The 16,486-nt window shown below is 40.3% G+C and overlaps 1 protein-coding gene across 3 annotated transcripts in view; it reads left to right on the forward strand.

Annotated features, from left to right (window-relative positions):
- The window catches only part of LOC116056920 (myocyte-specific enhancer factor 2A-like), a 55,375-nt gene that overhangs the window by 17,168 nt on the left and 21,721 nt on the right, over nt 1-16,486 (forward strand). For 2 of the 3 annotated variants that reach the window (XM_035999111.1, XM_031309345.2), the window contains exons 2-3: nt 8,644-8,831; nt 12,602-12,805. In XM_035999111.1, the coding sequence (XP_035855004.1) occupies nt 8,778-8,831; nt 12,602-12,805 (258 nt within the window). In that variant the 5' untranslated portion in view covers nt 8,644-8,777. Of the gene's footprint in view, nt 1-7,696; nt 7,878-8,643; nt 8,832-12,601; nt 12,806-16,486 lie in introns of those variants that run through there. The other variant, XM_031309346.2, reaches the window with a different exon arrangement.

Here is a 16,486-nt window from a genome sequence, read left to right on the forward strand (position 1 = left end):
AAATCTGGTGGATTTTCCAGCGGCAATGGAGCAATCCCGGAAGTGGAACGTCAAGGATATAGACTACCCTAACTCTAACCAATCAATCAGAAGCAGAGTAGGATGGGTCATGCCGTCGCCATCCACAGAAAAGAAATATTGCATGCGGTTAGATGGCTAAGGCAACTTGTTTTGTTTCCAGTTAGCAACCTCTACTTCTTTTACTCTGTTTCCTGGCAGATTACAGCCATGCGTAGCCTATAGCGCCAGCTTCTGATGAAACTACACTTTGTATATGTATTCGCTCAAAACACATTTTGCCTCGACATAAATGTACATACACACTCACAGAGCATTTTCTATACTCTCATCTACTCATAGATACTCATATTTGACACATTACCACAGCATCTTCTGGTTTGCTAACTGACCGGGGGAGTCGGGTGGAATGACAGATGACACTTAGAGCCATCTAATCTCCCTGGCCTTCAGCCTGGCATTAAATGGCTGGGCTGCTGGTGGAGGAGATGCGTTTAATTATAACATTTCAGGCAAAAACTCATTAGCTTATTGACCTGCCAAGCAGCAGAGGCCAGCGTGGATACTCAGGCTGCATAAAACCAGAGGCTAGTTGTTTTAATGAGGGTGATGAATTCATCACAGTCCGTGCTCTTGCTGTGCCTGGCAGCAGACAATAGCAAGACTTTGTTTCCTTGTCCTTGCTATAAAAGACATAATAAGCCATAGAAAAGGGTGAAGTGGAACATTTTGAGATTGACTGTACTGAATCTCAGGTTTTGTCATTGGGCAGATTTACAAGGAAACTCATATGCCACTGTCGTTGCTGGTTGTGACGTTTGTATTAACATCTGCTTATTCAAAGATTGTGTATTGTGCCAGTCAGTGCATCATTTGCATAAGAAAATGCTAATTTCATCGCTGGTTCTTTTAAGTAGCCGCAACTCCATTATGTTTTTACATAAATTGTCATTCGCTTTCCTTACATCAAAGAAAACTCGTATTCACAACTAGGCATGTTGGGAGGGGCGGCACATTGAGTGCTACTCTAAACAGGGAAGTGTTAAACACTTCAGCCAGTAAACAAGCCTGATCTCACTCCACCTCCCTCAGGGAGCAGGACCACCACATGGCCTGCCTGTTTACCATGTATAAGTTCCCCTTAAGAACTTTTGTAAAAACTCCACTTGTTATGAGAACTTCAAAGTCTGGACTAGTGGGGGAGAAGAATCTTCTAACAGTCTGCCTAGTTATGCCTCGAGCAAGAGAGCCTCGCTCTTTCCCTGCTGATGGATACGATGCAAATAAGATGCTCGAGGAGGAAGGACAAGATTGAGCAAAAAGAGAAGTATAGCAGAGCATGGAGATGAGCAAGCTGCAGGGAAGGTTAAGACGTGAATAAGGAATGCAATCTGTGTCATCAGTCCTTAACACTTCTGCAAACAGTGATGAAACAGAAACTCTTTCATCTTCCAGCAAATGGCCATGAATCTGGCCACGGCTGTTTCCTCACTGACAGCCAGGCCCAGCTCTATACAGTAATCTACCAAACCAAAATGAGTCTTCACTCTTGCACATATTGAACACTAGGGGTGGGAAAAAAAATCGTATGTATCGTGATTTTTTTTGCGACGATTTTTTAAAATTGGATTCTACTGACCTAATTATTTTCTGTTTATATGGTACCGCTGACGGCAACTACATCATATCCGCTTCCAGGAAAACAGACCGAAAGCAGAAAATCCATGTTATGTACTTCCATACAAATGAAATAAATGTTAGACTGACTGACTGACTGGTGATGTGCATTCTTCTTAGAAAACAATGAGTTTTTAGAAATGTCACATGATATACTGTCTCAAGAAGTGTATTATTCAACATTTGTTTTAGTTAAAGAAGGAAAAGAAAAAAAAATGTAATCGCAATACCTCTAGAATCGCAATAAATGAAAATTGCGATACAAATCAAATCGGCACCCATGTATCATGAAAGAATCAAACCGGGACAAAAGCATATCGTCCCAGCCCTATTGGACACAGTAGTTACTTTATTCTACTGGTAGCAAAAGAAGGGATGGGGGGGGGGGGGGTTACCTAGTGATGCATGCTGGGTAGCATCAGCTTGACACCTTATTGATTCACTGTTGGAGGGACTGGAGCAGAGGTCATGGTGGGGCCAACACAATTAGAGATGAATGCATGGTCTTTAATGAGGAGGAGGGATGAAAGGGTTGCCAATTACTCTGTGCTGCTTTGTACCGAAAACAAACTGGTGCTGTTAAGACCCAGCATGATTAACCTTCAGCAGCTCTGAATGTGTTTATTCGTTACATGAGACAATGTTAAAAGAAGGGGGGAGCTGTTAATTAGTGCTCTTTTTTCTTTTAGAATTTGTTATTTTTACGCTTATTGTTAACCCCGTTTATTGGTCTTTATAGGGGTCAACGGACCAGTGTTAAAGGGGCCCTGTCATGGTCTTTTGCACACTGGATGCTAAAAGATTAAATGCGTGGTACTGTGTGTGTGTGTGTGTGTGTGTGTGTGTGTGTGTACACACACACACACTTGGGGGATAGATGTAAGAGTTTCCAAACCAAGAACAATTGGAAGAATAATTGCTTGAGTGTTAAAGGTAACACTTTAATACATAGTGAAGGATGAAAAAACCCTCAGTATGTGATTAGGAGCAATCAATAGCCGCTTTCCGACCGGAGGGATTTTTGCAGTTCCTAGAACATAAAATTCCTAGAACCCTTTTTTTCTCGTGTTCCAACTGGACCAATTTGGGGATTTTTAAGTCCCTCTGGCTGCAGTTCCTGTAACTCTTTCAGCTCCTACTTCAGGACAGGGTCTTTTCGCTGTTCCCTTTTCAGCATATGAATCTAGGTCAACGAGGGTCGGGTTTCCGGTACAGACAGACCAACAACGGGACAATTTTAACAATTTTCGCCATCTTATTCATCACTAATTTAATTTCTGACAACGTTTTAGGTGAGAAATTAACTGTTTAGATTTCGAATATAGGCAGTCTTGCAAAAATTGATGCCGAATTGACAATTTGCTTCAAAGTTTTCGGAGTTGAGAAGCTCCATGAAGTGAGGCGACAGCCAGCAGGCGCCTGCCCCGGCCGCTAGCTCGTCGCTCAGCCAGTCATGCTCAGAGACCCCGTTGTAAGCTGGAGGTCTCTCAGACCGCTCTTGTAAATCAGAGGCTTTTATTTCACCGTTGATGGTTCGTTTGTTTAAATATCACAACACGTCCATCATAAGATTAACGGGAACCTGTGGTTATCTGTCTTTTCAGAGTTAAACTCGAAAACACAAGCGTGTCCTGCGGCTGGCCAGCGTCACACACACACACACACACACACACACACACACACACACACACACACACACACACACACACACACACGTCCACAGCGCAGCAGGTAGAAGCGGGGGAGAGAGAGATACCTGTTTCTCTTTGGGAGACTTGTTTAAATTATGACAAATATGCTATATACATTAGATTTAGTATTTAGTTCATACTTTTTTTGGTGTATTTGTTTTCTGATTTTAACGCTATAAAGACTGTTGCCGTGCTTGCATCACTCCCTTACCCCTCCTATAGTCCCTATGGCCACTTGGCCAGTGCGAATGCAATTGGAAAAAACAGTTTTGGGGGAGAGTAGTTAGTAGATCTGTTTAGAAGTGGACTTTTCCTATAATTACGTTCCTGTAACTACTTGGTCGGAAAGCGGCTAATGTCGTGTTGAACACGCTTCCTGACACTGCACCGCTGTGCCGTGCCATGGTCTTCTACTGTCACCGACTGAGGATTTTGTAGTAGTATTGAGTTAGGTTTAGGGATCCTGTAAGTGAACAATGTATCAGTCAATTATCAGTTTTATTATCAATATATCAATTAGTCACAAGATTGAAATCTAGGAATAGTTTAAAGTAGCCTAATATGTTCATGTGAGCAAACACTTGAAACTGTGCACTTTTTCAAATGTTAAATATCTTAGAATGGAGGTAAAGCATTAGTGAATTTATTGACTGCTATATTAGCCATCAGAAATACTGTTTCTAGCAAACAGAAAAAAAACTGTTTTTGTTCTGCTCATCATGCAGTCATGTACAACATTCAGTATACTTTATGTGTAGAAAAATGCTAGATGAAAAATCAGCTCCATTTACCGAAACAACAATAAGTGGCATTCTGCTGTTGTATAGGCATAACAGATATGAAATCCTTTGCAATCCAACCTTGGAGAAGTGTGTTTCACACCCTCACAAAGCATTGTCACACTTCCAAAGATCCACAGGAATTGGATTTCATGGGTGAGATAAAGAGGAGAGCCTTTGGCTGTGAGTTTCGCTCGGGGGCTTAGCGCTTCTTGTTAAGGATACATCCAGACAACGGGGGGGGGGGGGGGGGTATATTTTGAAGTGAAAGAGGGGTGTTGAGAAGGTCAGAGGCAAGTATAGATTAGAAAGAGCTGTTTCATTGATTTTTTTTCAGGCCGCCTTTCAGGAAATTAATAAATCCATTTAGAAAATAATTTTCCAAAATGCTAAATATGCACAAAATTAATAATAATGTGTGAATACCATTATTTAAAATATTTTTTTATTTTACAAGCTGAGGACCTGAGATACCAAAAAATACACTCCATGATCAAAGGAAAATCCTACAGATTCAGCAGCATGTGACTCATATGTAGGGTGTGTTTCAGGCTTTGGATTCATTTTGAAATTGTATAACCAATGTTTTTATTTTAAATTGCTACATACGTTTTATTATATCATCTGAAGACACTTGAAAATTGCCAGAGGTTAATGATTCAAAACTGTTTTTGAATTGTGCTGCTCATTGTACCAGATTAGGTGTGACTTTTCTTTTGGATGTAATGGAATTAAAACATACAGTATAGCTCGGCCTTGTAAATGTTTGTGTGAGTGCTGGTTGCTGCAGCCCGTTGGCTCATCCTGTGGGTTGTATTGATTTTTACGTCAGCAAGATAGAGTTTCTGCCATAGTGACATATTACACCTGCATTGATCAGAACAACTTGTCCGGGATGTGAGATGTAAATGTAGAACAGGCTCCATCGTTGCTCTGCAGACTCTGCAGCCTGAAACGAAGATTTATCTTCAAAGAGAGAAAATTGTCTATAAATTGGTACATTTTTATTTTATTTGTATTGTATGTACTTTATATTCAAGCCTCCGTTTATCACCAATATTATATATAAAGCTGGACAACACACTAGCTATATATTGTCAGTGTTGTCAAACTGGAAGATCTTCACATCTAAATGTTTAATGTCGTCTAAGTAATGGCATAAGGAGTAGTAGCCATAAGAGGCGTGGACCTCTCCAGTCGCCTCTCCATCAGCTCTGCAAAATGTATGCTAAATTGTCTATTTTACAAATATTACTTGTGCTTTATGTCGTTGATGTTGGACGGTGATGGCATGTGGCAATGAGTCTTTTATCAGGATCGGGAAATCAACTTGCTAGTGTCCTGCCAACTCTGCTAGCCTGGGCTAGCTAGCCATCTGGCCAATGAAGTTTTCAAATGCAAACACAGAGGAAAAGGTGGAGAAGATAAGTTCAAGCTAGCAAGACTATCTCCGTGGCCATCTAATGATGAGTCTCTGATCAGGACAGGGAAATCAACTCACCAGTCCCCTGCTCACTCTGCTTGCCTGGCTGGTTAGAGTTTTCAAATGTAAATAGAGTAAACTCAGAGGAAAGGGTGTCACTGCCCGATGTGAGTCGAGTGCAGATGTGAGTCGCGCATGCTCAGATTTAAACGGTTTACGGCATAACGTGTCATACCCGATGTTAGTCGAGTCAGACCGGCTCTGGTCGAGTGCAGACGTGACTTACGAATGCTCAGATTTAAACGGTTTATGGCATAACGTGTCGTACTGAAATTTGTGAAATCCGTAAAATAATAAACTTTTCTCTTTACATACAATAACAGAAAATGGAAATAATTTCAAAAACGTTTTAGCTATCTATGATTGTTTGATTGCTAACGTTAGCTCAAAACGCCATTCAAGTGACAGCCTTTGTTGTGTTTGATTGCTAACTTGTAGCCAGCAGTGAACAAACTTTGTTGTAGGTCTATTTTTACTGTATTGACATTACAGAAGTCTGTCGTTAGCATCTTGTAAGCTACTTGTCGCAAAGTGACGCATGCGCAACTCACATCTGCTCTCGTCGCAAAGTGAAGGGTGAAGATAGCTACGACCTATGGCTACGATCCAGACTACATGGACAAGCAAGACCATCTCTGCATCCATCTCCATCGCTACATTAGAGGGGGCACAGAGGCGTGCATGGAGAAATTGAACACCAACTGCGACTTCTCTGCTGGGCATCCTGCTAGCCAGTGTGCAGGCGTCGGACAGTGAGCTGGCCTCCGTGCCTGTGTGCCTGTGACGTTTTCCGGCGGGATGTCGGGAGCTGTGGTGTCCTTCCACCGAGACTTGGCTGGATCCTGCAGTCCTGGAGCCATTCAACCGAGTGACTGTTGTGTTGATCTGACGGCCACATTCTGCTTCATGATGAATCATGCACAAGTTCAAGGAGCTGATGGCATAACATTTCACAGGAATTGTACTTCGTACGATTTCATGTGGCAAATAAAAATTGATTGATAATATAGTGTCAGTCCCAGTTTCAGCTTTTTATTCCTGGCAGACTAGAGAGTAGCTTTGATTCAGCTTGATTATTGTGATTCAAAATGTTTCAAATCGATTATTGCTAAAACCAGTGCATTATGTCTTTTAGCAGAACAACGCATTATTATCAACACAATAACTCAATTATTACAAGTGCTAGAAAACGCCTTCTGCTTTTCAAAGATTTCCCCAGAGAGCATTATAAAGTGACTTTACACTGCTACAGAGTTTAGCTGATTCAATTAAATTAAACTGAACAATCTGATTCAATTAAACTGAGCAATCACTGAAGAAGACATGCGGAAAGAAATGTCTCTTCTCATGGAAATAGCAGCACAGGAGTGTAGTGCTCCTGGGATTTTTTTCCTCTCTTTTCAAAATATTTGTGTCTTGCCATCAAATCATCCAGATTGTAAAACGGATAAATCCTTGTGACCCTTAAATCCCAAATATGCAAGGAGTCTTTGTTGCAGTGTGTACCCTGAACTGACTTGGCAGGGTCAGCTGGGATCTGAGCTGGTGGTGAATTGGATGGGTTAGAAGATAGCGTGCAGTCTCTTGCAAACCAATTTCAATTATATACAATGTAGCTCTTAAATGTTCAAGGACAAATAAATATGAAATGTAAGGGTGTGTTCTCAATAGGAAGCTTTTAAACAGTCACTCAAAGGGAGAAGACCACAATACCATAAACAGCTAGCTTTTAAATGCATTTTAAATTCTTCATTTAGCTGCTGTATGGGATATTTGAGTGACTGGCACTCCATTATATTATATTTGATTAAATATAGAGGTCATTTAAATCAGCAAATAATCACCAATACATTTCTACTGGTGCATGACAAATGTATTTCTCCCATCTCCCAACCCTGTGAACTGGGTCTGCAGTGGGTGGGTTTGGTGGCTCAGCTCTGGGATCCACATGCTGCAGTAATCCAGAGAGGGTTAGAATAAAGCCTGGCTTCGCCTCACTCTCTGCCCCCTCCTAGATCAGATGAGATTAGGAGAGAGCTAAGGAGCTCTGGGGGAAGGCAGGGCTCAGAAACGCTAAGGCTGAGCAGAGGAGGGACAGAGCAAGGCAGGTGGGCACTCCTGCAGGAGGAGAGAGTCGAGTTTACTCAAGACTGCGGGGCTGAATATTTATGTTGGTGCACGTGAAGGAGTGTTGCTGTGGAGGAGAGTTTGACAAGCTAGCTAGACAAGGTGTGTGATGAAGTAGATGCACTGGATTTAACTCTAGTGTTAGTGTGCTTCTGAGTCCTTCGTGATGTGTTTAATGTAAATACAATGGTCACAGATTAAATTCCAAGGGGCCAAAAATACTTTGGAAGAGACTGTGAAGAATGGAAGGAATAGCACTCCTGCACTCTGCTGTGGCAGAAATGCTGGCTCAGTCCGCCTTTGGCTTGGTTGTGCGTTTGTGGGTTGGAAACCTGTGGGAGATCATGTCCTGGACTAGCAAATACTGCTGGTTGTTCAGGGAACCTTGATTTTACTTGATGCTCTCCTGGTGAAGCTTCTTGCTGTCAGGTGGGAAGAAGCAGCTGGTGTATTCATCCTTCTTGGGACAAAAGTGAGGAAAGCCTGAAGACACATGGCAAGAATGATGCATCTGGTCGAGCCAAGCTGGCCTAGAAAACAGTATTCTAGACGGTTGCACAGTTATGTTTGTACAGAATCATTTGAAAAACTGTGTAAAAATGTCTCCAGAAAACAGCCTATAGTAAACTATATAGATGTACTTTATTCATCTGTCATTATTAAACTAGGGACAGTGTCTGTTAAGTCCATCCCAGAGTGCAAAGATGTTCTGCCCAAGTATTAACTGGGATTTCTTGATATTGCCTTCTGTCTTGGTGCAAGGGATCTATGAGCTTTTGTATTTTATTTTATTTAAATGCATTTGCTGAATATAACGTTTTTTTGCCGCTGTTAATGTTAACCCTGTCTCTATTTTGCTCTATTTCAGCAAGCCATGAAAAACTGACACTGGAGTAACACAGCTGACAGTGGAACTATGTGTTAAGGATTGTCTGTTGAACTCTTGACTACCTGAAGCCCACTGATATTCTTCTTCGGCTGTTAGAAGAAGTTGTTTTTGCAATGGGGAGGAAGAAGATCCAGATCACCCGGATTGTAGATGAGAGGAACCGACAGGTCAGTGTCTTATCCTTTTGTCATCTCATTTTACATCTTAGCCATTTAGTTGTATACTTATTCCTGTGCACCTTGTCCTAACATTGCACTGTTGATCCTTTCCTCAGTCTTCTGTATCACAACACACCATACAAAACACACTATGTTTCTGCTGTGGTAAACAACATCTAGAGGCAGCTTTGGTTAGCTTTTATGATATGTGATGTGTTGATGTGTGGCCCTGAATGCTGCTAAGATCCCATTCACAACTAGTGATGACTAGAAGATTCAGAGCAGCAACAAGCAGAGTGAAGTTGCCATTTAACAGTGGCCCTATTATAGTTTATATTGGAGTGTCCTGTAGAAAGACCAAATATTATATGAATGTATTGACGGGTTTATGAACAATTTACGAAGGGATCCCTCAGAGAGCCTTCTTTGGATCCCCTTTAGTTTTGATTAAAAAAAACTCCTAAAGATCCCTCTCAGCCATTTTACTTTTGAGAGTGCATTGGTCACAGCTGGTGGCGACAGCAGTAATTTGGGGTTAGCTGGGTCCGGACGGCACCCTGTCATTAGCAGGGTGGGTCAGTGTTAGGGACACACAGTGGCCTTCTCTCCTCACCGTCTCCTTGCGCAGCCACACTGCTACCCACTGGAATCCCTCTCTGTCTGTCTCCTCTATATATATCACCCCCAACAGCACAACAAATACCAGCCTGTCTGAAAGGAAGGCGCAGGCGCTGGAAAATGGGATGTGGCTGGAAAATAAATATCTGGGATGATGTTTATATTTGATGTTTGGTTGTCTTGGCCAGAGCCTTTTTAGATAGACACTGCTTTAGCTGTCAGGTGTGCATCGCCGGAGCCTGCTGTATATTTAGCTTCTTAGCTTCTAAGTACTCTATTTCGGGAAGTTGGCTTGTGTTCTTGTTTTACCTTTAAAGTGCATCAAGTGTTTTTAGCTGGTTTTCCTCTTTTTTTAAACTACCACACTATTACACATTATGCAGAGTTATATAATAATGACAGTAGAAAAGATGCACCAGCGATACACCAGTTATCAGCAGTCAAAAGTATATTCTAAAAGAGGAACAAGGTAGTTCTTTGTTATCTCTTTTCATAGAAATATATTTGCAAGTCAAGAAAGCTCAAGAAATAAAGAACATGATTTCAAACATCATTTAGGATGTAACTATGAAAAAAGAAACCACAACTTTAATGGTAACTGCCCTTGGAATCATAGTGAGAATTGTTGTGCGTCCATTTTCCCACTATTATCTAATCCAGTTACTGTAATGAGATGCAGCATTTATTCAGTGACTACTACTGTTCCAAATGCTTGTGGCATTAGTGCAAATGTTCAGCTTGGTTGAACATGAACTTGGTTGGCCATCTGATGCAGTCTTTGCTCCCTAACTGGAACATGTGAGGTTGCAGGAGCTCCAACATCTTGGCTGAGGACATTTAGCTTCTCAGACATTTCGAAAACAAATTAAACTGCACTGGAGACCAAATGTGACATTATATCATCCCAATTGGGAAAATGTCCAAATGTTTTATAAAAATAGACTTTTATGACTAAATAGGAGACTAAATCACTTGTCAACAGCACATGTCTAACTCTATCTGGCTTCCTGTGCTATAAAATATAAAAAGCCACAATGCTATCATGCATATAATGGTACTTTTTGCAGTTCCCTAGGTAAAAGCCTTCAAGTTGGGCTGGAAGTAGAGAGCGGTTGGACATCACCAGATTCCACACATTTACCCAACAACTGACATGCTTTGGCTTAGGAAAGCTATAGCTTCCACTCTGCATATGTCACTTATCTGACTTCCAGTGTTGCCCACTTTGGAGGAAGCATAAGTTCCTCCAAGGAGATCAAGGCTCAGAAGTTACAGCAGATTGAGGGGATGTTTCTGTTTGTGTCTTTATTTCAGGGGGCAAGAAGAGTGGAAAAGTATGGGAGGGGTGTGGATGTTTTCTGATAAACAGATTAAATATCTCTGAAATGCACACACGCTTGCTTGAAACACCACTGCCAGTCTGATTAGGAGATTACTCCTCTTCCTAACCCCTCTTCAATGCCATGTTTATAGGATAATTTAGAATTACCATCAGTGAACTACAACTTTTGGCAGAACACCAACTATAACCTTTGGAGAGACTGAAACTGGAAAAACAAATTACCATACGATTTGCAAATTACTCGGCTCCTCCTCCATGTGTCAGTACTAACGTGTTGTAGAATTTGACTACAACTTGAGGGGAAATTGTAGTTGCTGTTAGTATTTATATTTGTGTTGGTAATATTGAAGAAGCAAGACTCTTCACTTCATCAACAACTTCTGATACAGTGCCTTTAAGCAAGTACCTTAACCACTCCAGTAGAATGGCTAGGCAGCCAACAGTAGAAGACTGTGTTTGAGCTGTAGAGCTGTGAATGTGTAGAAATGTAAGAAGATGAAGCAGGAAAACATTAACTAAATACACCTGATACTCTGCATTGCTGGAAATCTTGGAGGTGTGAGAAGTTGGGAAGACATGAGTCAGGATCCCAAAGGCTATGACAGATACAGATGACTCACTGCAGGGAGTTAACTGCACACCAAAAAAAAAGGATGAGAGTGTGATCCATGTGTGACCTGTGCACTCCAAACATTTCACTTAAGCCTTATGGTTGAGATGCATGTTATGGTGTCAGGGAACATAAAGGTTTCAAGAGCGCTTATCATTTTGAGTCGCAGTACAATTAGGGCTGCACGATATTGGAAAATATGCAATAGCGTTAAATATCGCGATAACGACATTACTTGGGATAAATAATCAGATAAATTGTACTCAGTTCTGCTGCTTTCAGTATTCTGCTAAAATACAACAAATTGTTTGTTGAATTTAAAACAAATGAAAGGAAATCATTTCCAACATTCTTTTATTGAACAAATTGAACATTGTATTGAACATAAAAGGCACCACTAAAAAAGAATGACAGTTACAGGTGAAAGTGCAGTTTTTTACAGATATTTTCTTTCAACTAACAAAAACTTGTTGTTGTAGCCGTTTGCAAGTTGATATCGCGATGACGATACAAAAAAATAAAAAAAAAACAATGTTATATTGTGCAGCCCTAAGTACAATATAACACTGTATGCTTGGAATGATTTTTTTGTTTTTATATCTTCCATTAAGGTTTACTGACAGTATTTGGGCTTTCAAGGAATATGATTATAATCAAGGCTGAACAACAGCTTGATAGTAATCATTAAGGGAGGGTAAACATTACTCAGTTGCTTTCCCCACCCTCATTCCCTACCCACTTAATCAGTGGCATTCCAGTAGATTTCCAGGTTATTGCGACCCTATTTTGGGAACTGTGTTGTTCTCCCTGCATGTAAATTGGTTGTGCCTCTGAGTAAGCACTGAGTTGTATGATGCTCATAGGTTCCAAGGTTCCCCCCAGTGTATGGCAAGCCTGGTGGCCCACTTACTTACTAAGTAAGTACTTTTCTTCAGTTGGAAACTTAGACATATTTTCACATCTTCACTCAGCTTTTATCATTGACTTAATGGAGGGCCAAAGAACCAAAGGACCAAGGTAACTGCCATCAGTCTGTCACTGGCCCGCACTGGGCCCCTGTCAAAAAAGACATTTTAACAACTTTTCTGGTCAAAACCCCAACTTATCGAAGCCAAACTCCTCATAGTTCTTCCCTCGTTCTTTAATGTCAGTGGACAGGGGCAGATGTTTGAAGAAAACTAGATGAATCTTTGGTTTCTGTCTTTCTAGGTGACTTTCATGAAGAGGAAGTTTGGTCTGATGAAGAAGGCCTATGAGTTGAGCGTTCTGTGTGACTGTGAAATCGCCCTCATCATCTTTAACAGCTCCAACAAGCTGTTCCAGTATGCCAGCACTGACATGGATAAAGTCCTGCTGAAATACACCGAGTACAACGAACCCCATGAGAGCAGAACCAATTCTGACATTGTAGAGGTGAGTGCAGTGTAATTTAGTTCAAATGGTCTTCTCTATCTCATGTCATAATGTCAGCGCTAGTGTCGTCATTGGAGAGCTCTGACAAAATACAGTACCCTATACCCTACTTATTAATGTCCAGTCTGTGTTTGTAGAAAAAATTACTTTTGATGGGTGATCTATTGAAACCTGTTATGCTGTTACACAATGTAAATAGTGTTGATGTGAGTGGCAGGTAAATGCCTAAATACAAATATGCAATGTTGCGAAATGGTAGAAAAGATATAATATTTGATAGATTTAGTGCTGTCAGTTAAACGTGTTATTAACGGCATAAACGCAAACCCATTTTAATGGCGTCAATTTTTTTATCGCTAGATTAAGGTTCTCTTTGGCCTAGCAAACTTTGTAGTTTTTTTCACATGTAGTTGCAACAACTAGTAACGTTAGAAAAACTACAACACCACACTGAATCTAGCTAGACCAGAAACAAAACAACAGGCACGCTGCACACACATGTTTGGGCTTGCGAGCCGGCCAAAGAGTAGTACATACCTGCAAACTAGTCGCTTATATATATATAAATAAATAAAAATAAATAAATCTTTTGGTTCAGGCACCGTTTTAAAAGTATCGTATCATGTTGATAAGAGCATTAAAATGAGAAAAAAATAATGGGACAAAAAGAAATCAAGGGACATAGTTCAGAGTGCATTCATGCCTTGGGAATTGATAGGTGACCCGAGACATTTGAAAGGCATTCAAAGTATTTTTGTCATTTGAGGGAACACATAAATGCTGAACTTTATATACTGTACAACACAAAATACATTCCAAGATTAGCTGTAACATTGGAGAGGCAGGAGAGACTACCAGGATGTCCCTGTAATAAAGAACAATAGGACTTCAAGAGGTAATCTGGACTTAATTTGATTATACTGGTTGCAAAACCCTGAGGGACAATTAAGTCATAATATCTAATAAAATCAATTACAAATTAAAACATCAAAAATTCAAATATAGTTATAGTTTTTGATAAAGAGTTTAATGAACATATAAAAAGCATACAGTGAAACGTGAGATCTTATCCTAAGAAAATTCTATGGATCTCACACACTGCTAACATGGGTTTCTTAGAGTTTTTAGAATGACTAAATTTGGCAAGATGGTCCAACTTCCCCAAAATGTGAGAAAAGGTTTGGTGCAAAAATAATAGTTCTCTGGTAAGTAGCTGTTTACAGTATACATGCTAACACTTTGATATAGTTTAAGGGTGATGAAGAGTAATATTTAGTGATTAGTTTAGTTGTTAAAAGAGAGATAAAGTTAATTTGTATGAACTGTAAGACTTGATGGTTTGCTCATTTTAATGGCCAAATTTGGCAGGTTGAGTGGGTGAAAAGACAAAAAGAAGTAATGACAATGGCGGAACATCTGGCCTGTCAGACTATCAGTGCATCTTGTTTTGTTTACTCAGAAAGTGCTGGACAGCAAGAGTTTGCAGTGCTGGTACAAATGGACTTAACTAATAATGGAGACTGAGATTTTCTGCAGGAAATAGATAAAAGACTACTAATAGGTTGGTCTTCCAACTTTGGATAATGTTCTGTGGGACCCTGCTGTTGCATCTTGGTCCCTGAGCAGCGCTGTCCTGTCTCTCACAGCACGTACTCAGTGCAGCTGCCATTAAAAATGAATGGCCATCGTGACTCACGTTCTGGCTGTTTATCTAAGCTTCTACTGTGTGTTTGCCTTGCTGAGAGCCTGAATTTACTGCATGCAGGCACACACACACACACACACACACAAACTATTAAATATAAAGGAAGCTAAACTTCCCAAACTAACTGTGTTTATTTTCAAAGTGCCTCTTCCCCCTTCATAAAAAAAGAGAAGAGCTTCAGTGTTCAAGTTTGTTTCAGGAGAGTCCAGGCATGTTTTCCAGCTGCTTTCTGTCTTCACTTTGTCTTCTATGTTACCAGAATCACAAACTCAAGCTTAACCTTCCCAAGTAAATCTTAGAAAACATTGTTTCTACAGGGGAATAAGACAGTTTTAGGACTGCAAAGAACAAAAAACAAACCTGAAGCCAACACAGGTTTTGGGTAAAGCCTCTCCAAAGACCAGAACTGTTGAAAGCTGAATTCATCCTGTTAGATGTAAAGATAGTAGCAGTAGAGGTTGTTAATATGCATTATTACACAGCTTGGTTGAATACTGGATTCTGATTGGTCAATCACGGCATTCTACACTCTGTTATTTCTGTATAACAGACCATTCCCATGGACGGAGTTCTGATCATAGACTCTGGAGGACAATTTTTAAATCAAAACAATATTTGTGCTCATACGGAGCTAATACCACTGATCAGCAGATCACAAAGGGAGAGAGAGGGGGAAACTGGGAGCGCTAACAGCGCTAATGGCAACAGTGCAAACAGAGCAGTAGTTAGCTGCATGGTTAGCTCACTCACCGGGGCGACCTGGCTTCCACCAGATAGCGGTGCTCTTAAGGTGTTTTCATTATTATTTTATTAAGGTTGTTAATATGCATCATTAATACCGCCTATAATGATTATAAATAGCATAACTGCGTCTATTCTCCTGCTGTAAACCACAAGCGGACACCTGTGTCGGCGCTGTAAGCCATTAGCAAAGCTCGATTTGCCTGCTTTAAACCCTTATTTGTTTTTTCCCACACATGTCATGCAGACAGACAAGCTAGTTAAAACAAAGCCTGGAAAGTGAGAGGTTGATCTTTTACATATCGGTAGGTCCATTTGCAACATTCAAGCAGGAAATTTGACTATGAGTAAGTAATACACCACAGGGTGCAACAGACTTCCCCTGTTGTGACGGACCAGCAGAAAGCTTCTTTGGATTCATTGTTGTTTGATGGAACATGATGATGTTTGCTGATGATTATCTCCCTGGCACAAACAAGCAAACAGCTCGCAACGTTTATTTGGCACACACAGGCAGTCTACACATCCAGCATAGGCTGGATCTCTGAACTTTGTTTGGTAGTTTAAGTCAAATTGAAATTTGAATACTGATCACTTATATAATAATAGATCAGCTATTACTGGTTGATTTTCAAAGGAGGATAAATTCATTTTTGTGGAAACATCGGATGGATCTTTGGCTGACTGACATGTGAGAGCCAAGGATGCTTGCAGACGTGCTAGCATCGTTAGCTGCTTAGCTGTTAACTCAGCTATCATGGTGTTACACTGACCAGAGAAACGTCACACTGTGTAGCATGAAAATGTTAATACAACGCTAGGGCTGCACGATATGACCTAAAATCAAAATCACGATTAATTGCACATTTTACCTCGATAACAATAAATGAACGATTATTTAAAAAAAAAAATTGTTGGGCTTTTCCACCTTTAAATGTTGACAGGACAGCTAGGTGAGAAAGGGGAGAGGGAGGGGGGAAGACATGCAGGAAATTTTCACAGGTCAGATCAACCCGGCCACAGATTATTTAAATTTTTTTGTGATTCGTTTTTTTTTCTCCTCATAGTTCATTGGCAAGGTTTGTAATGTAAATAGGCTCAAATATTGAAGGTGAGATATTTTTTGTAATTCAAAAGTGCTTATTTTTGTTATTTTTAAATATTTAAAGGAAACACACAAAGTGGGAACTATAATGGTTATTTAGATAGATAGATAGATAGATAGATAGAATCAA

This window comes from Sander lucioperca, chromosome 3 (assembly GCF_008315115.2).
Source record: "Sander lucioperca isolate FBNREF2018 chromosome 3, SLUC_FBN_1.2, whole genome shotgun sequence".
NCBI classification, from domain to species: Eukaryota; Metazoa; Chordata; class Actinopteri; order Perciformes; family Percidae; genus Sander; species Sander lucioperca.